General features: G+C 58.1%; 1 protein-coding gene across 14 annotated transcripts in view; it reads left to right on the forward strand.

Annotated features, from left to right (window-relative positions):
• Window positions 1-17182, forward strand: part of RBM10 (RNA binding motif protein 10) — a 30831-nt gene extending 13649 nt beyond the window's left edge. For 2 of the 14 annotated variants that reach the window (XM_036304576.1, XM_036304565.1), the window contains exons 3-24: window positions 1677-1860; window positions 3350-3580; window positions 5546-5615; window positions 7491-7564; window positions 8928-9014; window positions 11497-11557; window positions 11668-11844; window positions 12212-12372; window positions 12543-12640; window positions 12727-12814; window positions 13413-13599; window positions 13699-13841; window positions 13933-14050; window positions 14133-14224; window positions 14316-14480; window positions 15368-15517; window positions 15610-15675; window positions 15758-15946; window positions 16037-16111; window positions 16398-16504; window positions 16580-16709; window positions 16850-17182. In XM_036304576.1, coding sequence (XP_036160469.1) covers window positions 1677-1860; window positions 3350-3580; window positions 5546-5615; window positions 7491-7564; window positions 8928-9014; window positions 11497-11557; window positions 11668-11844; window positions 12212-12372; window positions 12543-12640; window positions 12727-12814; window positions 13413-13599; window positions 13699-13841; window positions 13933-14050; window positions 14133-14224; window positions 14316-14480; window positions 15368-15517; window positions 15610-15675; window positions 15758-15946; window positions 16037-16111; window positions 16398-16504; window positions 16580-16709; window positions 16850-16975 — 2779 coding nt within the window. In that variant the 3' untranslated portion in view covers window positions 16976-17182. Of the gene's footprint in view, window positions 1-1676; window positions 1861-3349; window positions 3581-5545; window positions 5616-7490; window positions 7565-8927; window positions 9015-9391; window positions 9485-11496; window positions 11558-11667; window positions 11845-12211; window positions 12373-12542; window positions 12641-12726; window positions 12815-13412; window positions 13600-13698; window positions 13842-13932; window positions 14051-14132; window positions 14225-14315; window positions 14481-15367; window positions 15518-15609; window positions 15676-15757; window positions 15947-16036; window positions 16112-16397; window positions 16505-16579; window positions 16710-16758 lie in introns of those variants that run through there. The other 12 variants (XM_036304564.1, XM_036304563.1, XM_036304566.1 and 9 more) reach the window with 12 other exon arrangements.
• Window positions 17183-17698: the final 516 nt, after the last annotated feature.

A 17698-nucleotide genomic window follows, 5' to 3' on the forward strand; every position in this document is an offset into this window, starting at 1 on the left:
CACGTCCCCTACTGGGGATGGAGCCCAACCCAGGCATGTGCCCTTGGCCGGAATCGAACCTGGGACCCCTCAGTCCACAGGCTGACGCTCTATCCGCTGAGCCAAGCCGGCTAGGGCTAGTTAATCTTCTTGATGCAGTTATACTTGGGATCTTCCTGTTTTCTAAACAGTGGCACCCTGAATACAGGCAAGGTATTTATTTCTGCAGATTATATGCTCATATCATTGACAAGTACTGCTGATTTTACCTTCTCCTTTCCAACTTTTAATCTCTTTTCTTCATTCCTTTGTTGAGTTGTTTTAGCTAGTGTCTTAGAACAATGTTACTAATAGACATGCTAGTGTTGTTCCTGACCAGGATTGGGCTCCTGCTAGTGGTAGTGTATATGGTGTCTGTTTTTCCTTGCTTGTTTTTTTAATATATTTTTATTGATTTCAGAGAGGGAGAGAGAGAAACATCAATAATGAGAATCATTGATCGGCTGCCTCCTGCACACCCCCTACTGGGGATTGAGCCTGCAATCCGGGCATGTGCCCTTGACCAGAATCGAACCTGGGACCCTTCAGTCCACAGGCTGATGCTCTATCCACTGAGCCAAACCAGCTAGGGCTGTATTTCTTTGTTTTAAGTAAACATGTATTCGTTGCTTTTAGAATACTTTTTAAATCAAAAAAATAAAATATTGGGCACCTACTGAGTACTAGGCACTAAGCTAAGCTTTGGAGACTAGGGCAGTAAACCAAATGGGTATGATTCTTTCATTTCCCAGAACTCAATCTAGTTTACTTTTTCTTTACTTTTTCTTTTCTTTTCTTTCTTTTTTTTTTTTTTTTTTTTGAGGAGGGCACTTAAAAATTTATTTTTATTGATTTAAGAAAGGGAGAGGGAGAGAGAGAGACAGAAACATCAATGATGAGAATCATTGATTGACTGCCTCCTGCACAACCCCCACTAGGGATCGAGCCTGCAACCCAGGCATGTGCCCTGACGGGGAATTGAACCGTGACCTCCTGGTTTGTGGGTTGACATCAACCACTGAGCCACGCCAGCTGGGCCAGTCTAATACTTTTTTTTTAAGTCATTGAAGAAATGCACATTAAGTCAACTTTGCAATAATGACTTTACAGTTATTGCAGTGGGAGTTTAAACGAAACAGCTGCTAGTGCTGGCAAGGTGACTGAGACAGGCAGGGCGCAAAATGCAAGGTGAGGCAGAGATAGAGAGGGAGGTTGGCAGGAACCTTCGCCTGCAGGACCCTGCAGACCTTGTAGGGCCTTGGTGAGCATTTTGGTGTTTTATCCTGAGAGTAAGAGGGAGACACTGAAGGGAGTGATAGGAGTGGGCTCAGTTGGCTTTGCCTTGTAGAGCACTCACTCACGTTTGGGGTGTAGAGAGTGAACTGGGCTGGAGTCCTGGGTGGAGGTCAGGACTCCACACCCGCAGCCCAGGGGAGGAAGACAGCATGGAATGGAGAGGCGAGGGAGGGAAGGAGAGGAGTGGATTGTGTTGGTGAGAGAGGTGGGAGCCCGCTCGCCCCGCGGGGTCCGGATTTAGGGACCCCTGTCGGGGGTTGGGGCTGAGGGTCTACAAAGAGTGAGTGGGTCGGGCTCAGCTTCACCTATTGCACGTTTCAGAAAGGACTGCCCTGTGACCCCTCCCACTTGCCTTCCCCCAGGGGTGGTCGTGGGGACAGGACTGGCCGCTATGGAGCCACCGACCGTTCCCAGGACGACAGTGGGGAGAACCGCAGCCGGGACCATGACTACCGAGACATGGACTACCGCTCGTACCCCCGCGAGTATGGCAGCCAGGAGGGCAAGCACGACTATGATGACTCCTCCGAGGAGCAGAGTGCAGAGGTGAGGGCGGCAGGGCCGGCCTGGCCAGGTGGGGGCGGGGGGTGGCTCCAGCAGGGCCTCCGTCTGGCTGCAGGTAGCTTTCAGCTCCCATGCCTTTGGACTGTGCTCAGTGGCTTTGCCTCACCTGAAGGGTCTGTCCCCACTCCCCCTCGGGGGGGGGGCTCCTCTCCCGAGTTGGGGCTCCCTGACTTCCATATGCTTGGCTCTGTACTTCTGGGGGCCCCTCGCCACCACCTCTCTCCCTCTTCCCCAGGACTCAGTTAGGGCCCACGGTTTGCAAGCCGTGCATGCCTGCTCCCAGCCAGTACAAGGCTCCTGAAGCGCCTCTCAGTGGCACTCGGCGTCTAGGGGCGGGAGGGCCACTGGGAAACTAGTTCTCACCACATAGAGCAGCTCTGGGATGCCAGCGTGGGCATTTCCCGTGCTGCCAGAGCCCCTAGACAGAAGGGAAGGCCCTGCTGAGGCCCGTCCTCTGCTCCATGTTGGTAGTCAGCCCTAGTCTGAGGAGGAAGGCACGATGCTCCCCATCAGGGAGCCTTCAGCTGAGGGGAAGAGGCAGCCTTGCCTTAGGGAAACCCCATTTGAGGGGCATTCAGGGCCCTGGTCTAAGCCAGCAGGCAGCTCCCTTACTTGGCGGGTGGGAAGGATGCTCTTGCAGCCTCAGCCCTGGAAGGGCAGAGTGTGGGCCGCTGGCCTCCCTCCGGGTGGGGGGTGTCTAATGCAGAGACCCCTATGGGAAGCAGCCCAGCTTTCCCAGTTGGGGAGGGTAGGTGCGGTGGGAAGGATAGGAGTGGAGCGCTGAATCATCTGGCCCTCCCGAGGGCGGGGGTGGGGGGTGGACCCAGCCTGGCCTGCTCAGTCCTGGAAGGATGGGTTGGGCAGCATCCAAGGAGCCAGCACCCACACCCTCTTAGGAGGGGTCCTAGTGGCGACAGGCTGGGCAGGCGGAGGATCAGGGACGAGGAGGCGTGCTGTGGCCCTTGCACGTTGGCTTGGCTCTGACCAAGATCTTAAGCTCTTCCTATACCCACAGCTTGGCTGCAGGGCCCAGGCGCAGGCTGGGAATCACAAGCGATGCACGCACGGCCTTCTGTGGCACAAGGAACAACTGTGCACAGTATGAGCTGAGCTGCCTGGGGAGGAGCAGGGAGACACAGAGGGCGGGGCTTCGCGTGCCAACCACAGACCACCTCTTCCCAAGGAGATTGAAGCAGTGTCTGGCCACCAGTCTGTGGGAGCTCCTTCCCCCACCAACAGAGCCACCTGCTTCTCCCCACTCCCCTCCAAGGCAGCCCCCAGAGTCCTCACGTCACGGGGAGGATGACTAACAGGGCCTCCCCTACCCCCCTGCCTGCCCCAGGCCTTTAACCGGAGCCCGCCCAGCCCTGGCTTTCAGAGCCTGCCTGCCTCAGAGAGCCAGTGGCCAGCCCCCAGGCCCACCCCAGACTGACTACGCGTCTGGTGTCTGTCATCTTATTCTGTTGGCCAGGATTCCTACGAGGCCTCCCCGGGCTCCGAGACTCAGCGTAGGCGGCGGCGGCGGCACAGGCACAGCCCCACTGGCCCGCCGGGCTTCCCCCGAGACGGCGACTATCGGGACCAGGACTATCGCACGGAGCAAGGGGAGGAGGAGGAGGAGGAGGATGAGGAGGAGGAGGAGGAGAAGGCCAGTAACATCGTCATGCTGAGGATGCTGCCACAGGCAGCCACTGAGGATGACGTACGTGCCCCCCCATGGCCCCGGGCAGGTGGCAGAGCAGGAGGCCAGGCTGGGTTTCCTCCTCCAGGGCCCTCAACTTCTCCCTCACCCTGCCCTCAGCACCTTCACCCCTTCTCCCCACCGGCTCCCAGCTCTCCGCACTGACCTGGCCTCGGGCAGGCCTTGTCTCCTGGTCTGGAAGGAGGAGCGGAGTGGCGGATAGATTGGATGCGGGAGGGAGCAGAGCATTCCTCCCGCACATGCCCCTGGTCCTTCGTCCATTCTGCGTATGTGGGTCGAGGGCCAGACGTTGGCCAGGCCCAATGCCAGGCATTGCTGGTGGTAGAGGTGATGCTGGTGGAAAGGGTCCCCATGGGATTTTCTGAGGTTTTCTTCTCACCCCTCCCCCTGCCCTCTTTTGTCACCTGCATCAGATCCCCTCACTGGCCTGGCCACAAAGCCTGGGGTTTTTTCTTTTCTTTTCTTTTCTTTTTTTAATCCTCATGCTTAGAGAGAGGAAGGGGGAGAGAGACAGGGACAGAGAAACAGAGGGAGGAGAAAGACTGCTCAGAGAGGAAGGGGGAGAGAAAGAGAGAAGCATTGATCAGTTGCCTTCTGTAAATGCCCCAACTGGGGATCGAACCCACAACCTGGGTGTGCGCCCTGACGGGAATTGAACCATGCACAGGATAATGCTCCAACCAACTGAGCCACTCCAGCCAGACAAGCCTTGGGTTTTTTCTTTGACTTCCTTCCTCCGCTGCTAACAGTCTCTCCACACTGTGTTCCCTTCCATCTTCCTCCCTTTTCTCCTGCTCCTTCTCCTGGAGACTTCCCCTAAAGAGCCCCAGTAAAACCCTGAGAGGGCCCCTAGAATAGCCTCCTTGTTTCTCTTCCTCCTCTCTGCCACCCCCCTTCCCTGTGAATTCTCTGCTCAGCTCTCCTCTGAGATCTGCCAGCCGCCCTCCAGTCTGACCCGCCTGGCCCATTCCTGGTCAGACAGTACTGAGTGCTGGCCTCTCTTGAGGATTTCTGACTTAATCCTCACAGCCACCCCGCGGAGAAGGTACTCTTTGTCTTTCCATTCTCTGGATGAGGAAGCCAGGCCCCCATCAGTGAAGTGACTTGTCCCAAGTCCCAGCCAGTGAGGGGCAAGGCAGAGTTGGGGTCTGAAACCGAGCAGGTGGACCCCAGAGCCCTAATTCTTGCTGTGTCCTGAGCCCTTCCTGAGTGTTTGTGGTCCTGATAACCTCCTGTGTGTGTCCTTTTTCATCCTCCTACGTGTGCGTGTGTGCGTGTTTAATCTCCTTTCTGTTGTTTAACCTGATAAGGGAACCGAGGCCCAGAGGCGTTCAGGCTTCTGCGAGCGCCACCACTGGCCTAGAGACCCTGCCGCACCTGGGCCAGATCCCGAACTGCCTCTGCAGCTTCCCTCCGGCTGACTTCATCCAAACCACACCTTTTTGTCTCTGCCCCAGGTTTTGCTCCACTCAGGTTCTAGGAGCAAACATGGCTTGGCGTTGGCTCAGACCCCAGTCCTTCCTGGTTTCGTATGTGTGTCATGGGTCTCTTGATGCAAGCAGAGGGCAGCCCCTTAGCCAAGGGCCAGAATTGCATCCCAGCTTTCCTCGCTTTGTGGCTGCACCAAGCCTCTGGTCAGGCCGCCCCCGCCCACCATTCTCCATGGCCAGGCTCGCTTGCTCTCGTATCGTTCTCTGCCCCAAGGCTCATCATGCTGCCATGCTTCACCTTGCGCCAGGCCCGGTTCTGCAACTGACTCTCCAAGTCCGGGGCCGAACGCTGAGACTGGGTACTGGTGTGGGTCTGGGGCTCTGGTCATTTGGGGGAAAGCCTTGAGAGGAAGAGGAGACGGTGTGTGTGTGCGCATCACTGATGGCCCCTCGGGGCCTGGAGGCCTCCAGCCGGCCTCAGCTACCCAGCAGCCCCCTGTGCTGAGCCGGCCCCAATCTGTATCTCCCCTTACAGATCCGTGGCCAGCTGCAGTCCCATGGCATCCAAGCGCGTGAGGTCCGGCTGATGAGAAACAAATCCTCAGGTGAGCTTTTGTTCCAGTGCCTCCCCCTGCTGCTGGCCAGCCTCCGCCACCAGTCTCCTCCTGCCTCTGCCTCCTCCGCACCCTCCCTCCCCTGCCTTCCTACCACAGCTGGGGATGGGCAGCTTGGGGTCCCCCTCTTGTTCTCTCCCCTTCGTCCCGCTCTCCTCACAGCTCTGGCCAGCAGTCTCTTTGGAGGGGCTGTTGGGGAGGAGGTGCAGCTCTGAGCCGAGCTGAGCGCTCCCCAGGGGCAGGGCCAGGGCCAGGCTCCGGGGAACCTCCTCTCTGGGACTCTGAGTATCTGAGATGGTAACCACCTCCCAATATACCCCCTCCCCTCTCCGTTCTTCTCCTTTCCCTGCCCTCACTCCCCCCCCCCCAACATTTTTCTGGTAACGGCCTCTGACCAGAAAGTAGGTCCGGCATGGCCCCACCCATGTATCCCAAGAGGGGAGGCAGGGGATGGCTCTCACCCCAGGGCTCATCCCAAGGAGCAGCCAGAATTTCTGGCCCACCTGTCCCCTCCCTCCCTCTTGCAGGCTGCTTGGAGCTGGCCTGAGGGTAGTAGGGGGTTTTGGGGGGAGCTGTCTCTACAGGATCTCTGGCCCAGGCTCCCCAAGGCAGGCACAGTGGGGCCTCACTCTGCCTGGGCTTCTCTCTCCATCTCAGTCTCTCTCCTCCCCATGCCTTCATATCTCTATCTATCATCTATCTATCTATCATCTATCTATCTGTCTGTCTATCTATCTATCTATCTATCTATCTATCTATCTCACTATGTCTCTCTCTCTCTGTATCTATCTGTCTCTCTCTCTCTCTCTCTCTCTCTCTCTCTCTCTCTCTCTCTCTCTCTCTCATCATACCATTCCATCCTCCTGTGCATCCTAACAGTTCTTCTTTTGGAGATAAAGCATGCACCCCTCAAGCCCCGCCACATCTCCGCCCTCCCTGTGTACGCCTCTGAAGGTACAGCTGCTTCCTGCAGACTCAAGGCCCGGGTTCCTTTCCTAGCCTTGGCCAGGCCTGGAGTCTCCCTTGATAGCCCGCAGGTCTTGCTCTACTTCACCCTGGCCCAGCCACGTGCTATTAAGATTCTGGTCTCTGCCCACAGTAGTGCTCCAGGTGCAGCCTCCTCCGGCCCTGGGCACGTCTCCCAGATACCCACTGATTCTTCAAGGCCTGCCTGGCCGATCCCGGCCCCCGTTCTCCTGCTGTCTAGGAGGACCTGGGCAGTGGGCGGCTATACTCTTCCCACTGGGCCCACCTCCCATGTACTGTGGTAAGGCTGAGGTGACATTACTTCCCTAACCTTCCAGGTTCCTGATGGGCCTGGATCCTTCCTAGCCTCACCGAGCAGCTCGACCCAACTTTCCTTTGGCTGCTTTGATTCAACACCTATTACAGGGCCCCTCCTGGGCTCCCCTGGCCTTGTGCTGGGCCCTGCCCATCTGTCATTGATTCTGGCCCATGTGGAGCCAGCAGCCTGCCCACCTGCCCTCCTTCCTTCTCTGGAGACAGATCTCTACTCGTACCCTTTCCCTCCCAGCTCCTTCTCTCCGTCTCTGTCACCCCGGGCTGGCCTGAGCCCCACTTCTGTCTTCCCAGCTGGCGTGTGTATATCTTTTCCCACCCACCCTCCTCTCTCTGGCTGTTTTCCTTCCTCCTCCTCTCCTCTCTCCTGCTCCTCCCAGTCATCTACCTGGCCTCCCACCCCATGGTCTTTCTCTCTGATTGTTTCTTTCTCTTCCTTTCTTCCTTTCTCCTCTCCCCCTTCCCTCTCTGCCCCCATCCTCTCCCCTCGGGTCCCGCCCCCGGGAACGCCGTGTGTCCAAAGCTGTTGACTAACCCACTGCGTCTGTATCTGAATGCTGTCTCCAGGTCAGAGCCGGGGCTTCGCCTTCGTCGAGTTTAGTCACTTGCAGGACGCTACACGATGGATGGAAGCCAATCAGGTTGCTTTGCCGCACTTGAACCCCCCCCCCAAACAAATACTACTTTGTAATCGAGCGCTCCCCATCGCCTGATTCTTATGGACACAGTTCCCTGCCCTGTGGCCCTGTGTCCCATTCCCCCATCCCCTCTCTCTCCCCCTTCCTGACCCTCAATATCTCCTCTTTCCATCTCTCGCTACCCACTGGGCAGCCCATCAAGAGCCCACAGTCACCACCTGCCCCTCCCCTGCCAGGCACCAGCTCTGCCCCTCCACCTCTCCGGGCAGAGCTTTCAGAGAAAAGACTAGAAGGAAGGGCCTTCCACCAAGGTTCCCACGCCCAGGGGGACTGTCCTGCTCCGGGGTTAGGCAGAGCCAGTACTTTGTTCCACTCTCAGGCATGGCTGGATCCAGCCACGGGGGAATGTAGCCGTTGGCACAGTCATTAGCAAGTCCCGTCTTACCAGCTCTCCCCACATGTGAGTTTAGCCCTTTGATTCCTACACAAGAGGCCAGCATTGCTCTGTTGATGTAAAGTACCAGTCAAGCGTGTTAGTTTTATTCCCTAGGACTCACCTGCGGCCCTAGTCCTCCCATTGCACCTACCTGCACAGGAGTCCCCACCGGCCCTCTGCTGGGGAGCCTGCTCTCCGAGAGTGGCACGGGCTGCTCCCCCAGCAGCTTTGGGACCTTGAGAGACCCAAGGATCTGCTTGCCCACCCAGAGCCTGGCTCCCTGGTGTGTGGCACTGACACTGGTGGGAAGCATTGGGGGCAGGTGTGTCGGAAGAGGGCTCAGCAGGGCCGCCCCTGGGACCACCTCTGCCGGTCCCTAGGCTGATGCCGGTCCCTAGGCTAGTGCCGGATCCAGCCAGCCACGGGGAGACAGCCTCCCAGCAGGAACTTCCATCTTTTCAATATGGCTCTTTCTTTCTCCCCTTCTCCAGCACTAGTGCGCGTGTATTCTCTCTCTCTCTCTCTCTCTCTCTTTCTCTCCCCTCCTCTCCCTCCCTTCCCGCCCCCCCTCATCCCCAGTGTAGCCTGTGTAGTGCTGGCCCTGAGTGTGGCCTGGCAGTGTCAGGGCCGAGTGGGGGTTTCCCCACTGTCAGGCAAGCGTCGCTCAGCCGAGCCCTGTGTGCCCGGTTGGCTTGTGTTCACGTGTGCGTGCGCGCGTGCCCTGCAAAGGCAGCAAACAGCTGCGCCCCAGGGCTGTGGCGCTTTCCCTCCCTCCTTCCCTTCCTTCTTCCCTCGTCAGTTCTCCGACCTCCCTCCGTTCCCTGTCCCTCATCCATCCAGCTGAAGGGCTCGCTCACTCTCTTCTCCTGTGCTGAAGCGGTGCTGGGGCACTGCTGCCTGCGCCTCACTCGGCTCTGCTTCTTCCTGCAGCACTCGCTCAGCATCCTGGGCCAGAAGGTGTCCATGCACTACAGCGACCCCAAGCCCAAGATCAATGAGGACTGGCTGTGTAACAAGGTACAGGGGCGGTGGGCAGGGGCGGCCACGGACTGAAACAGCAGCAGCCGTGGCGGCAACATCTCTGTCCCCCTGGGACCTCTGAGGGCTGGCTCAGCTCCAGTGGCCACAATTCCTTGCCACTCACCCACCCACCCGTGTGTACTGAGCTTTTACTCGGTGCCAGGCTCTGCCCTCATGAAGCGTGTTCTTGCTGGAAGTCCCAGTATATGGTTAACAAATACTTATGTAAACGATGAACTAGTGATAGTGGAGGCATGACATAGTGTGTAAGATGCGGACCTCAGACCACACTGGCTGGAATGAGACTCTCCCAGCTCCACCTGGATTCTGATCATGGCCCTTTCCCTCTCTCTACCTCGCTTTCCCATCTCTAGCATGCGAATAGTAATGAGACATGGCCCCAAAGGTGCTTGGGCGGATTAAAATGTGATGAGAAGGTCACACTTGGAACAGCTGCTGGCCCACAGGTAGCACCGTTTGCCGCCAGCCGTTATTCTGAAGGAAGGCACAGGGTGTTCGAGAGTCCATGTTAGGTGACCTGACCTGAAAGGCCACTGTGACAGAGCCATGTCCACCTGAGACTGGGGGCTCGGGCTGTAGGCTTTTGTAGTTCTAGTCCCGGAGAGGAAGCTGAGGTTCCAGAGAGGTGGCACTGGGTGAGCCCTGAGCCATGACTTGCTCCTGATTACTGGGGCCATGGGTGCAGGTCTCGCCCGGGGCCAGCCTCACAAGCAGCCCTAAGCTGTAGCCCCACCCCCCACAGCTGGGTGGCAGTCCTGAGACCGGAGGGGAGGGCAGAAGGCTTGGGGAGTCCCCAGCCCTCTCCTCAAGATGAATTCTGCCTAGGAATGGGGTTAGGCTTTTGTGTTAAAAAAAAATAATGATGCCAGAAGGCAGGTGTCTACTGTCAGAGAGGTAGGGACAAAGCAACAGTGGAACTCCATCTCCCCCTATATTTTCACACTCCTCGAGACCAGGGAATTCTCTCCTTTCCCTTTTTCACCCCCCACATCTTGTTGGTTATTGGGTCCTGTCACTGCCATTATAGAAATACCCTCCCACCCTGGCCGGTTTGGCTCAGTGGCTAGAGCATTGGCCTGCAGACTGAAGGGTCCCGGGTTCGATTCCAGTCAAGGGCATGCTGCAGGCTCCTCTCTGACCTGGGCTCTGGTCAGGGCGCATGCAGGAGGAAACCAATCAAAGTGTGCCTCTCACATTGCTGTTTCTCTCTGTCTCTCCCTCTCTCTTCCACTCTCCCTAAAAATCAATGGAAAAATGTCCTCAGGTGAGGATTAAAAAAAAGAAAGAAAGAAAGAAAAAGAGATGCCCTCCCTGCTATTCCCACAGCACAGGCCAGTCCTCCCCTCCCCCAGACAGTCACCATGGCCCCTCTCTGGTATGCTGGCGTCTTTCCTACCTTCTCACCTGTAACATTCCTCAGAACCACCTGCCCTTGACCTTCTCTGCTTAAAACCCCCATAACTCTGAGCTTCAGTGGCACCATCCTCCATAACCTAGCATCACCTTTTGCCTGTCTCCTCACTGTCCTTCACCAGCTACAGCAAACCTCTGGTTTCCCCGCAAACCCACACCAAACCAGACACCCTGCTGACCTGCCCAAGCCGAGTGAGCGGTGCCCCTCAGGGCCCTGCTGGTGCCCGGACCCACACACTCACCTGCCCCTCTGTGCTCTTGGTAGGCCCTGAGGGCAGAGGCCACATCCTAGGCATGCAGGGCAGAGCCTGGCACAAGAGTGGTGCTCAGTACCTGACCTTGGAGCAGAGAAGTGTGGCAGCTGGGGGCGGGGGGGTCTCCAGAGGCAGATTTCTCCAGAGCAGCAGGACCCAACCTAGTCCTTGAGATAAAGAAAGGATGGAAATCTGGCAAGAGAGGGACTCCTGGCTTTTAGGGAGAGAAACATCGGAGGTTTCTGAACAGGGAAGCAAGTTTGGGGAAGAGGAACCTACTGAAGCAGTGGTCGGCAAACTGCGGCTCGCGAGCCACATGCGACTATTTGGCCCCTTGAGTGTGGCCCTTCCATAAAATACCACGTGTGGGCGCGCACGTACAGTGCGATTGAAACTTCGTGGCCCATGCACAGAAGTCGGTATTTTGTGGAAGAGCCACACTCAAGGGGCCAAAGAGCCGCATGTGGCTCGCGAGCCGCAGTTTGCCGACCACTGTACTAAAGGAACGGTCCTGGGAGTTGGTACCTCGGAGGAGGCAGCAGTTTCCTGGGTGGTAAAGTTGTCGATTCCTGAGCTGGATTGGCACTAGGGACAGATTTGAGACCGTGTAAAGGGGAGATTCAGAGGCCTGAGAATGACAGCCAGAGCCCCCTGCCTCCTGCTTCTGCAGCCTCCCTTTACCGGGGCGGGCCAGGGTTCCCTGGGGGACCCATGGATCCAGGTTTGGAGGGCATAACGGGAAGCCTCCCCCCCCCCCGCCCCACTCTGACGGCCTGGCCTGTGCCTCACAGTGTGGCGTCCAGAACTTCAAACGCCGTGAGAAGTGCTTCAAGTGCGGTGTGCCCAAGTCAGGTGAGGCCTCACACCTCCCCGCTCCCAGGACGCTGGTGGGAGAGGGCAGAGGGTGGCCAGCCTTGGAGCCTCGCCTTTGTCACTACCCTATCTCCTGCCTCCCCTGACAGAGGCAGAGCAGAAGCTGCCCCTGGGTGCCAGGCTGGATCAGCAGACGCTGCCGCTGGGTGGACGGGAGCTGAGCCAAGGCCTGCTCCCCTTGCCGCAGCCCTACCAGGCCCAGGGAGTGCTGGCCTCCCAGTCCCTGTCCCAGGGCTCAGAGCCAAGCTCCGAGAACGCCAACGACAGTGAGTCAGTTGTTTGTTCCTTCTTCCTCCCTGCCCTCGGGTGTCTGGGCTGCGCTGTCCAAGGCCAGAGAGATGCTGACCAGGACTTACTAGTCGTCCTCCCAGGGGTCTCCAGCTAGTGGGGGGAGAGCAGGGGAGGAGCATGGCCTGACTCGACTTTGGGGGTGTGTTGGGAGTTCTCGGTAGGTGAGCGACTGAGCTGGGACTTGGAACTGACAGGCATAGTTTGTCCAGGAGGAAGAAGTGAGGGGAAGCAGCAGGTGCAAAAATGTGGAGGCCAGAGGAGAGGGTGCAGTGGGAGCCTGCAAAGGGGAGGGCTGGAGCAGAGAATCAAGGGCGCCCCCTCATGCTGGGCCCCTTCCCGCAGCCATCATTTTGCGCAACCTGAACCCACACAGCACCATGGACTCCATCCTGGGGGCCCTGGCACCCTACGCAGTGCTATCCTCCTCCAACGTCCGAGTCATCAAGGACAAGCAGACGCAACTGAACCGCGGCTTCGCCTTCATCCAGCTCTCCACCATCGTGGTGAGGGCGGCACAGGGGGGGCCGGGCAGCCAGTGTCCCGGCCCCCGGGGTGGGGAGGGGGGACCCTGACCCCAGCCCCCACCGCGGCCCCATGGCTGGCAATGGGGCAATGGAGCCGGGGACCTCCCCGGGCCTGACCCTTCTGCCCCTGCCTCCCCTCCTTCCCCTAGGAGGCAGCTCAGCTGCTACAGATCCTGCAGGCCCTGCACCCGCCGCTCACCATCGATGGCAAGACCATCAACGTTGAGTTTGCAAAGGGTTCTAAGAGGTCAGGGTCCCACCTGTGTCCCTTCCCAGTTTGTCCCCCAGCTGGGGGTCCCCCATCTCACTCCCAGTGTCTGACATCCTCCCCAGGGACATGGCCTCCAACGAAGGCAGCCGCATCAATGCTGCCTCTGTGGCCAGCACTGCCATTGCTGCGGCCCAGTGGGCCATCTCACAGGTACTCAAAGACTCTTCTCCGCCCCGGCATCTGGATAGATGGCCACCGCGACCCTCTCGCACCCTCTCTGCCATCAGGAGGGCTGGCTTGCTATTTTGGCTTTCCGCGGACCCAAAACCCTCTCACAGTGGCTGCCGTGGGCTCTAAAGCCTCACTCTCTCCTCCTCACCTCCCAGGCTTCCATTTTCCATGCCGCTGTGGCTGCTTTTCTCTCCTGTGTGGCGGCTATTGTATCGTCCTGAATTATTACAACTTTCTCTAATAAAAAGGAATTGATAAGGGGCTAGAGGAAAATTGGGAGCTGAGACTAAAGAAGGGGAGTATGATACTTTCCTTGATCTGATGCCCAGCACATGCACCACACAACAGACGTACCAGCGCCAGCCCCGGGAGCGTTTGGCATGCATCTTTGTTCCTGTCTTGTTTCTGCTGCCTCCCTGTTCCGCTGTGCCCGGCAGCCCTCTCACCTCACTTGTCTGAGGGCCGCATGCTTTCTGTCGGCAGACACTAGCCTCAGCTGTGGGCAGCCGCTTCTTAGCAGGTTATTCCCCCCTGTCTCCCCTCCTTTGCTAATGAGCCCCTCCCACCTGCCCCTCAGGCCTCCCAGGGTGGGGAGGGTGCCTGGGCCACCACTGAGGAATCATCGGTCGACTACAGCTACTATCAACAGGATGAGGGCTATGGCGGCAGCCAGGGCACAGAGTCCTCCCTCTATGCCCATGGCTACCTCAAGAGCGCCAAGGGCCCTGGCATGACTGGAACCAAAGGGGACCCAGCTGGAGCAGGTGAGCCCCAGCGTCTCTCCTCAATCCCACGTGGGGGCCGGCAGGCACGGGGTCCTGGGCCCCGCCATTCACAGATGCGTTCCTCCCTGTTCTTTCCAGGTGCCGAGGCCTCCCTAGAGCCGGGGGCAGACTCTGTGTCGCTGCAGGCTTTTTCCCGCGCCCAAGCTGGTGCCACCCCTGGCATCTACCAGCAGTCGGCAGCCGAGGCCAGCGGCAGCCAGAGCGCTGCTGCCAACAGCCAGGTGAGGGAGCTGGAGGGAGACCCCGAGGGGGTGGGCGCCGTGGGCACAAGCAGACACTGAGCCCTGTTCCCTTGTCTGGCCCCGTGAGCAGTCATACACCATCATGTCGCCTGCTGTGCTCAAATCTGAGCTCCAGAGCCCCACCCATCCCAGCTCTGCCCTGCCACCAGCCACCAGCCCCACTGCCCAGGAGTCCTACAGCCAGTACCGTGAGTAGCCCGGCCTGTGGGTGGGCGGTGGGGAGTTCTTCACAAGGCAGGGAGGGGTTTGACTCCCCCTTACCATCCCCAGCTGTTCCTGACGTCTCCACCTACCAGTACGATGAGACATCCGGCTACTACTATGATCCTCAGACTGGCCTCTACTACGACCCCAACTCCCAGGTGATGGGGCGGCTCAGGGAGCGAGCGGGTGGGGTCTGCATTTCCCTTCTTGAGTTCCTCCCTTATTCCCCTTCCCCCTCCTCCACCGCAGTATTACTACAATGCTCAGAGCCAGCAGTACCTGTACTGGGATGGGGAGAGGCGGACCTATGTTCCTGCCCTGGAGCAGTCGGCCGACGGGCATAAGGAGACAGGGGCGCCTTCCAAGGAGGGCAAAGAGAAGAAGGAGAAGCACAAGACCAAGACGGCCCAGCAGGTGAGCACCCAGGCCCGGCAGTCACTGCTGGCTATTCATGTCTTCCAACGACTGCCTTTCTGTCCTGTTACCCCCGCTGCTGAGGGAACATGCGTACGTGGGCAGGGATTTTGCTCCAGGGATAGATACCAGGCCCTGATCTAGCTCTGTTCTTTGCTATGTGACCTTCAGGCAGGGCAGTCTCCTCAGTACGGGACAGGGCCTCACACCTCCCTGAGGTGGCCAGTGCTGTCCACGTGAGCTTTGTCAGCTTTCCTGTCCCCCAGTGGGAAGCCTCACGCTGCTGGTGGGAGTGTAGGCCGGTGTGGGCCTGCATACACCTTTGGGATCACCCCACTTCACACTATGGGGTGTCCGTGTCTGCATGTAGATATGTTCCAGAGAACTCAGGCCCTGCAGGGGGTGGGTAGGAACCAGCCACTGCAGTGTTCTGTGTCTGGGCAGTTGGCAGGAACCTCAATGTCCATGTGTATAGGGAGAGTATGACAGTCTGAGTGCAGCCCTTAAAAGCAAGAAATCGGCAATCTGGTCAATTCTAAAAGTGGTGTTGTGCGTGGGGGGAAATCAATATAATATGGGATGTGGCAAAAGATCAGATGTAAATAAAAATTATAGACAGAGAAAGCCATCCTGTGCATTTTAGAATGGTGAAACGAAAAAACACAGGGAACATCATAATGCGGGTGTCTGTCAGGAGAATGGGGGCACAGCTGGAGAGGGGTTTGCTGACCATTGATGACAGTATGACAAGAAATGGGAGCTTTCCCCACTGCCTGTCTCACCTGCTTGAGGTGCAGGGCAGGGTGGGGCGGGCTGCTGCAGGGCCAGTGGACAGTGAATGAAGCTGGGTTTCTGAGCGCCTCACCGCCCCCTACCCCCACCCCTAGATCGCCAAGGACATGGAGCGCTGGGCCCGCAGTCTCAACAAGCAGAAAGAAAACTTCAAAAACAGCTTCCAGCCTATCAGCTCCCTGCGGGACGATGAGAGGCGGGAGTCAGCCACCGCAGATGCGGGCTACGCCATCCTGGAGAAGAAGGTATGGTGTGGCCGCCCATCCACACCCCTTGCCCCATCTTATCATCCTGCCGGTCCCTGTGGAGTCCCTGAACTTGTGTCCTTCCACCTCAGGGAGCACTCGCTGAGAGGCAGCACACCAGCATGGATCTCCCGAAACTGGCCAGCGACGACCGCCCAGTGAGTGCCCAGGCCAGAAAGAGGGGTCAGGTGCCTCTGACCTTGCCAGGCCTGACCTCCTGTGCCCTCCTGCCTTCTACAGAGCCCACCCCGAGGGTTGGTGGCCGCCTACAGCGGGGAGAGTGACAGTGAGGAGGAGCAGGAGCGAGGGGGCCCGGAGCGGGAAGAGAAGCTCACAGACTGGCAGAAGCTGGCCTGCCTGCTCTGCCGGCGCCAGTTCCCCAGCAAGGAGGCGCTCATCCGGCACCAGCAGCTCTCCGGGCTCCACAAGGTGACAGAGGGAGGTGTGGCAGGGAACCTTGGTCCGGCCCGGCCCGGCCCAACCCGGCCCAGCCCCTTCACTCCTCCTGTCCTCTTGTAGCAAAACCTTGAGATTCACCGGCGAGCGCACCTGTCAGAAAATGAACTAGAAGCACTTGAGAAGAATGACATGGAGGTGAGGTGTGACCCACTCCTAGACTCCATCCCCCCTGTCCCTTGCCATGTCCATCCCCTCGGGCAGCTGGTGCTCAAGTTCTTAGCTGAGAACGGCCTGGCTGCCATCAGGTATCTCGCATCCTGTCCCTGTGAGGCTTTCTCCCAATCCCCCCATGCCAGCTGCTCACACCCACAGTGTCCTGCCTGCCTAACCTGGATCCTCCTCATGGGACTCCCCATCGATGCCCATATATCCTGCCAGTAGTGACCAGCTCCCCCATTCTCTCACACACACAAACTTTCAGCAAATGAAGTACCGGGACCGGGCAGCTGAACGCAGAGAGAAGTATGGCATCCCTGAGCCACCAGAGCCTAAGAGGAGGAAGTATGGTGGCATGTCTGCCGCCTCCGTGTGAGTGCCCAGGGCCAGGTGGGGGGCCTGGGGCCAGCAGGCCAGTCACTCACACTGTACTGCTGTCCCCTGCAGAGACTTTGAGCAGCCCACGCGGGATGGTCTGGGCAGTGACAACATCGGCAGTCGCATGCTCCAGGCCATGGGCTGGAAAGAGGGCAGTGGCCTGGGTCGCAAGAAGCAGGGTATTGTGACCCCCATTGAGGTCAGTCTCCTGTGATCCCACCCCCATCCTCCATTTCTCTCTGCTGCAGCCCCACCTGGCCCCCAACCCCCCAGTGGATGACTGTAAGCAATCTGGCACCAGTAGGCCCTGTGCCCTGACAGTCTGCCTTCCTCACACAGGCCCAGACACGGGTGCGGGGTTCTGGTTTGGGTGCCCGAGGCAGCTCCTATGGGGTCACCTCCACCGAGTCCTACAAGGAAACATTGCACAAGACAATGGTGACCCGCTTTAACGAGGCCCAGTGAGGACCTGTGAGAGCTACTTCGACATCTGCTCCTACCAGCCCAGGACGGGAAGAATGAATGTCTGCTGTTTTGAGCAGGGCTCTGCACCTGTCCACCAGCCCACTCCCCAGCCAGACAGGCCCTGACCACGTCAGACTTTGAGTTGGTGACTTGTTGGAAAACTGGGCTAGCATCAAGTTCTTTTTGTAATAAAAGCTGAAAAGTCCACAGCTTGCATGTCTCTTTCTCATGTCCCAGCATTGTTTGTGGCCCACACAGACACGGGAGCATACACAAAGATAGAGAAGGGGCTGAGGTGGGTGGCAGTGATGGCATTCAGTGGGTATACATGGTAACTACCAGCTCAGTGTGGGGTGGGGCAGGCAGAACATGGGTTCTGGCCTGTGGCCCAACCCACAAGATTCTGGTCACAGCCTTTCACCATTGTCAGGGCCAGAAGGTCCTGCTGTGCTAAGAAATTCAGTATCACCAGGGCACTGGCAAGCTTGAGGTCCACCTGGGTCAGAGCCAGGATTTGGAATACCCCATCCCAGCCGTGGGCAAACTACGGCCCACGGGCCGGATACGGCCCGTTTGAAATGAATAAAAAGAAAGAAAAAAAAAAGACCGTACCCTTTTATGTAATGATGTTTACTTTGAATTTATATTAGTTCACACAAACACTCCATCCATGCTTTTGTTCTGGCCCTCCGGTCCAGTTTAAGAACCCATTGTGGCCCTCGA

The sequence above is a fragment of the Myotis myotis genome, unplaced genomic scaffold, assembly GCF_014108235.1.
Source record: "Myotis myotis isolate mMyoMyo1 unplaced genomic scaffold, mMyoMyo1.p scaffold_m19_p_4, whole genome shotgun sequence".
NCBI lineage: Eukaryota > Metazoa > Chordata > Mammalia > Chiroptera > Vespertilionidae > Myotis > Myotis myotis.